General features: G+C 33.0%; 1 protein-coding gene across 1 annotated transcript in view; it reads right to left on the bottom strand.

Annotated features, from left to right (window-relative positions):
• LOC114325757 (putative helicase mov-10-B.1) overlaps nucleotides 1-7554 on the bottom strand; it is a 181567-nt gene that overhangs the window by 18391 nt on the left and 155622 nt on the right. The window contains exon 18 of the mRNA XM_050655359.1: nucleotides 1916-6679. Coding sequence (XP_050511316.1) covers nucleotides 6461-6679 — 219 coding nt within the window. The 3' untranslated portion in view covers nucleotides 1916-6460. The remainder of the gene's footprint in view (nucleotides 1-1915; nucleotides 6680-7554) is intronic.

Here is a 7554-nt window from a genome sequence, read left to right as displayed (position 1 = left end):
TGCAATAACAGTTCAGTAACGGAATCAACTCATATTGAGTTAAACAATGAAGTACCAAATCCAACAGATCCAACAAGTATATTACACAAGGTACCAAACACTCAGCAGTCATCAAGTTATCCATTATCATATCCGAGCATATCACCTACACCTACAAATCTTCACGACCAAAAAATTACTAATACTCCTACTCATAGCAACACTTTCAATCAACCTCATTCAGCGGCAATACCGTTTTCACAAACTTCGGAGGCAAGACCCTCCAATCTATCAGCACCTTTTCCATTAGATACAACTGCAGAAAACTCTAATAAAACTGATACATCACCACAATTTTCTGAAACAACCATTTCAACCAATCTTACAAATAAAACCTCAAGCTCGACTTCTGCCACTACCAATGAGTTTGCTCCAGTACCTCCAAATGTAATAAAGCCACAGCATCTAAGTGAAAACTCTAATAGCACTTGCGAAAACGCAAGTTCTTCCATAAAACGCAGTATTGGTGAGATCGATACGCCTCCTTCAGACTCAGCAATTTCATCACAAAATCTGTTTGCAAAACCCAAATCATCTAAACCAAAAAAACCGCGCTCATCTAAAGTCCCATCTACACGGGTAACTCTTGAAAATTTTATAGATAATCATACCCCACCATTCGTTTTAAATTACCACCAATTGTCTTTACTTATTGATAATGTCCAAGGCTCCCCCGACACTATTAGCGTCGTTAAAACATTTACAACTGATATGGCTGGTTTACTCTATCTTTTACAAAGCAGCTATCAATATGCAAATGATAGATCTACAAAAACCAAGTTTACAAAACTTCAAAAGAAACTACACAACTATTTAGGGAATGAGATTTCTGACTTAGACAGTGACTCTTCTGTAGACAATTGTTCAGTATCATCTAACTCCGAATCTGTTAACAACATTCAACGCGATACTTCAATGGAACATTGATAGATTTTTCCATCGTCTCCCTATGCTACAGCTTCTTTTATCTGAATATTCTCCAGATATTATTTGTCTACAGGAGACAAACTTAAAGACCAATCAGTTGTACAATTCAAAACATTTCACTTGTTTACCCCCAGCATGTAACACATATTCAGCTGAACTCTACGCCATATACCGCGCTGTGAAACTTCTTAACGAGTTTACACTCACAAAAGCCCTGATCATAACAGATTCCCTTAGCTCTCTAAACTCATTAATACATATTTTTCCGAAACATCCTTTTGAAAAGTTGCTACAATACCAGCTTTCCCAAGCTCATGAACATGGAAGAAGCGTCCAATTTTTATGGGTTCCCTCACACGTCGGAATAATAGGAAATGAAGAAGGTGACAGGACGGCACAAGAGGCAATTTTAAGTGATTTTTCAGGGCCGATAGACAAGTGTGTTTCCAGTGACTTAAAATCTTATTTTAAAAATAAAGTGTTGTTTTTGTGGCGAAATGAGTGGTTTCAAACTAATTCCAAGCTAAATAAAATTAAAAATAATGTGTCTCAGTGGCTCCCGTCGTCACGCAATAGACGGGAACAAATTGTGGTTACGCGTTTGTTTACGTCTGGGTCATATAAGATTAACGCACTCTTACCTATTCACAAAGAAAAATCCACCTATATGTGATCAGTGTAACGTCCGATTAACAGGCGAACACTTTTTAACAATATGTAGTAAATATGACCAAGAAAGACAGCGCTACAAGATCCCAAACGCTCTACCACAGGCTCTAGGTCAAAACTGTTCCTGTGACGATAATATAGTTAATTATCTCAGATCCAGAAACATTTTGTACAATCTGTAATTGTTTAATTTTGTTATTTATATTTTGTTCCGTCGCTAATAACCTTTTGGTGGATGCGACATATTTTTCTAATTAAAAAAAAAAAAAAAAAAAAAAACCTTTAGAAAATCCTACATAAAAATTGAAACGATGAAGCGGTGACTGGCAGTTCGCTGGCATAATACTATACTGCGGTGCAAAAAAATAGATCCACTAAAAATTTGGTGATTTTTGAAGTTTCGAATTTCCTAAACCTGTTGTTGGATTTAATTGATTTTTTTACCACATTATAGCCTTATTCATTGACAATATCGCTGTAATAATATTGTTGCTAGACAGTCAAACTATACCGGGTGTACGAATTAAACTGTGCCTTTTTCTCAAAGTTCGCATCACCCTGTGGACTATTCTAGCATTTATAAAATACTGAAATTAAAACCTATCTATAGCCCCAGGTTTTCTTAACATTTTGTCTTTCGATTAATTCGCTTATATTGGATAATGAAAAAGTTAGGTACTTTAACAACTGGCCATGTTCGTCATCAGTACAGGGTGTTTTTAAATAAGTGTGACAAACTTTAGGGGGTAATTTTACATGAGAAAATAATCACAATTTGCTGTATAATCATAATGTCCGCAAACACTTCGATTCCGAGATACGGGATGTTCAATATTTTTTTACAAACTGACGATTTATTTATTGCTTGAGATATTATTTGAGATTATGCAAATCAAATTTGGTGGGTTTTAAGACGTAGTTATTGCACATTTTTTGACATACAATTAAGAATTTTATATTCACCATTGGCGCGCAAACGGGTATTGTAATATTACCCGTACGCACGCCAATGGTGAATATAAAATTCTTAATTGTATGTCAAAAAATGTGCAATAACTACGTCTTAAAACCCAATAAATTTGATTTGCATATCTCAACTGGTTTTAAAGCAATAAATAAATTGTCAGTTTGTAAAAAAATATTGAATATCCCGTATCTCGGAAACGAAGCGTTTGCGGACATATGATTATTAAGCAAACTGTCATTATTTTCATGTGTAAAATTACCCCTTAAAGTTTGCCGCACTTATTCCAAAAAAACCCTGTACTGATGACGAACATGGCCAGTTGTTAAAGTACCTAACTTTTTTATTATTCAACATAAGCGAATGAATCGAACGACAAAATGTTAAGAAAACCTGAGGCTATAGTTAGGTTTTAATTTCAGTATTTTGTAAGTGCTAGAATAGTCCACAAGGGATGCGAACTTTGAGAAAAAAACACAGTTTGATTCGTACACTCAGTATACAATGACAGTTTGACTGTCTAGCAACAATATTATTACAGTGATATTGTCAATGAATAAGGCTATAACGTGGTAAAAAAATCGCTTAAATCGAACAACAGGTTTAGGAATTTAGAACTTCACAAATGACCAAATTTTTAGTGGATCGATTTTTTTGTATCGCAGTGTATATTATTGTTATCATATTTAGGAACACATTTATAAATAATAGTTAATAGGAACACATTTATAAATAATCTGAAGAATTATGCCGACAATTTACAACGAAAACCCTAAAAACATACTAGATTGTACAGTTTAGAAGTAAATACAGGGTGCCAAGAAACTCTCCTGACGAACGAAGATCATTTAAACCCAATTCTCCCAGTTCGAAAATCCTTCCGAAGAGAGCTAGAGCTCCTTGAAGATGGCGCCTTGTAATTAGTTTTTTTAAATACCTCCAGAACTCTTCTATTTAGAAAACCGAAAACTGGTACACATTTCCCTGGTTAACATGGTACGAATTTCTTATATTGGTCATAGGCGTCTGTTTTGTGTAGGACAACGGATATTTTTTCCCATACTTTTAAATCTTTAACTTTTAACCTTTTTTAACATTGGATTAATAAATTGTGAGATATTCTAATACCAAAAGGTACTCTTGCTTGAAGTTAATACGATGCACCGCTTTCTAAAAAAATCGATTTGAAATTTTTTTATTTTTTTAATAAAAAAAAAAATACAGAAAAAATGGTTTATTTTACCGACTAAGGTCCACTTGCTCATTCGGAGTTCAACTCTAGTTCATCGCGATAACCGAGTTCAAGGCATGAAGTGCATTGTACGGTGGTACGCACTTCATGCCTTGAACGCGGTAATGGCGCTGAACTAGAGTTGAACTCCGAATGAGCAAGCGGGCCTAAGTAGTAACTTTTAGTACTGGTGTACCTCATAATTTAATAATCTAGTGTCGAAAATGCTTAAAAATTAAAGACAAAAAAGTTATGCGATAAAATAACAGTCGCTCTACCCAAAATGGACGCCTATGAGCGGTACTAGAAATTTGCAATTGATAGAATCAATTTATCTCTGGAAGATAAATATGCGCACCAGTTTTCGTTTTTCTAAATAGAGAAGTTCTGAAAGTATTTACGAAAAACTAGTTACAAGACGCCATCTCTAAAGAGCTCTAGCTACCTTAGGAAGCATTTTCGGACTAGGTGAATAAGGTAAATTGTCTTAAAATTATCTGAGGAATCTCCGGTCGTTCTTTGTCAGGATAGTTTCTGGACACCCTTTATATTTTCTTCTTGTTTTTCGGAACCTAACTATTGACGAACAACAGACAAAAACATTGATTTTTCAATTTTTTTCTTTCCGATAAAATTTTTTCCGTGTGATTAATTTCACTGAAACGGCTTAAAATGACTTATTTCGTGGATCCAAATGTTGATTTAAAAGAAGTACTTTTTAGAACAACATTGACTTATACAAAAATTTTACAAATCTCTGTCACGCTGTGCACTTTTAAAAATAATATAGAAACAATATAGAAATATCGAGAAATATGAAAGAATTTCTCGGATTTTTAGTAAGTCAAAGTGGATTTAAGATAATGTATATATTGTTAGAATTTTTTTAAGCTACCAATAATACTGAAGTTTTAATATATCAACAAAACAAAAATCGTACACATTAAAATTTGTTTCTTTTAACTATATGTATTTTTCAGGAATCTTTCTTCATCTTTCGTAAAATGTTTGATTGTCATTTACTATTGTCTAAGTTTAATTCTAAAATACATACACTTCTCCAAGAAATTAACGCACCACCTTACAAAATTGTCCTTTTTAATCTCTCGAATTTTCTAAACCAGTTGTCCGATTTAAGTGATTTTTTAATATGTTATATAAAGTTTTAATATTTAAGTGATTGTTTAATATTGTTGCTAGACAGGTAAATTGTCATTGTATACCGGGTGTACCAATCAAACTGTGATTTTTTTCTAAAAGTTAACGTCACCCTGTGGAATATTCTAGCATTTATAAAACTCAAATTAAAACCCAACTATAGCCTCATGTTTTCCTAACATTATGTTTTTTTATTCATTCGCTTATTTTGGTTAATAAACAAGGTACTTTAACAACTAGCCACGTTTTTCATCAATACCGGGTGTTTTTAAAAAAGTATGGCAAACTTTAAGGGGTACATGAAAAAATAATGACAGTTTGCTTTATAAACGTATTTCCGCAAATGCTTCGTTTCCGAGATAGGGGGCGTTGAAATGTTTCTTACAAACTGATGATTTATTTATTGTTCTAAAACTTATTGTTCTATTGTTTTAAGAGGTAGTTATTGTGCATTTTTTGACATACAATTAGAAATTTAATATTCACGATTGGCGCGCATACTGGTAATATGACTCATGTGCGCCAATCGTGAATATTAAATTTCTAATTGTATATCAAAAAATCAGCAAACTACCTCTTAAAACCCGCCAAATTTAATTTGCATATCGACGGCGGAAAGGCAGGAACTCGTAACTGAAAAATTTGTATAAAATGAGTTACTTCCGTTTTCGCTTTAGAATAAGCGTATCGGCACCTATTAAACAGCGGTTACAGCTGGAAAAATTTCCGGAAAGCTTCCAGAAGGCTTTCCGAGCTGTAACCGCTGTTTAATAGGTGCCGATACACTTATTATAAAGCGAAAACCAAAGTAACTCATTTTATACAAATTTTTCAGTTATGAGGTCCTGCCTTTACGCCATCGATATCTCAACCGGTTTTAGAGTAATAAATTAATCATCAGTTTGCAAGAAACATTTCAACACCCCCTATTTCGGAAACGAAGCATTTGCGGATATACGTTTATAAAGCAAACTGTCATTATTTTTTCATCTACCCCTTAAAGTTTGCCATACTTATTGATGAAAAATAAGGCCAGTTGTTAAAGTACCCAACTTTTTTATTAACCAACATAAGCGAATGAATCAAAAAACAAATTGTTAAGGAAACATGAAGCTATAGTAGGGTTTTAATTTCAGTATTTTATAAATGCTAGAAAAATCACAGTTTGATTTCTACACCCGGTATACAATGACAATTTACTTGTCTAGCAACAATATTATTACAGCGATATTATTAAAGAATAAGGCTACATATTAAACAAATCACCTAAATCGGACAACGGGTTTAGGAAATTCGAGAGATCAAAAATAACCCTAGTTTTAAGATGGTGCGTTAATTTCTTGGAGAAGTATATTACATAAATTCTTTTTAGGAAAGTAATAGTTAAGTCAACGTTCATTGATAAAAATAATATTTGAACAACAGTTTTTCTCACTTAGACTAAAAAAATATAATTTTTACAAATGCACAATTTATTGATGATACTGGGTATCTATTTGGACGGCTCCAATACTTTGAGTGATTTGATTAACAGCAGCATCAGTCTTTCTAGGAACTGGAACTCCCCAGAAAGTGGATAGAGTATCACATAGATCCATGTATTTTAACCATTTTCTGTCCGTAGCCAAAACTTGTGCGCATCCGATGATTATTAATTTACTCATAGCTCTGGTAAGTGCAACATTGAATCTCTGAAAAATAAAGTTTGATTAAAATATACATTTAAAAAAACGTTATAAAAAACTAATAAATCCAAATAACCCAGTAAATAACCAAGTAAATGGTAAAGCCGTAACGATTAATTTCATTTGGGGTGCTAATAAGGGGAGATTTTCATGATTTTTTTTACCAAAAAAGAGTTGTCAACTTTATTTTGCGCGTAACTCGCTTAGTTTAAAAAAAGTTTTAATGAGATTTCTTTCCGAAAAGTATTAAATCTTTTGGTTATTTCACGTTGACATATTCGATTTGGAATTTGACGAATAAGAACATATTTTCATGAGCTCCAACTTTGCTTTTACTGAGTCTATAGACTTCATGAATATACCATTTTTTTCGTTTTTTATAAGCTACTTTTCTAAAATACTCACTTTTTGAGTTATTTGCGAAAACTCTCCTGAAAACGTGTTCTTTTTGTTGAAAAATAAACAGTTTTTTTTCACTCGCAAATAACTCAAATAAGTCAAAAAACGTCAAAATAAATAGAAAAGAAATGTACCGTGCTCTGAAACAACTACAAATCCCCAAAAAATTGATTAGCTTGATTGAAATGACGTTGGCAAAAACGAAAAGCGAAGCAGTGTGGAAAGACATCTCAGAGGACTTCGAAATCAAACAAGGACTCAGGCAGGGTGACCCGATGTCAACCACGTTGTTCAATCTTGTTCTTGAAGTAATAATGAGGAATTGTAGCATAAAAATGGAAGAAACCGTATTTAAAAACGAACATCAATGTATTGCTTTTGCGGATGATCTAACAATATTAGCAAAATCAAAGAAAAAATTGAAAATAATTGTGGAAAAAGATAGAAAAAGAAGCAAATAGGTTTGGTCTAAAGATAAATGA

This window comes from Diabrotica virgifera, chromosome 7 (assembly GCF_917563875.1).
Source record: "Diabrotica virgifera virgifera chromosome 7, PGI_DIABVI_V3a".
Classification (NCBI taxonomy): domain Eukaryota; kingdom Metazoa; phylum Arthropoda; class Insecta; order Coleoptera; family Chrysomelidae; genus Diabrotica; species Diabrotica virgifera.
Note: the sequence above shows the minus strand (reverse complement) of the source record. Positions and strands in the feature narration are given on the sequence as shown.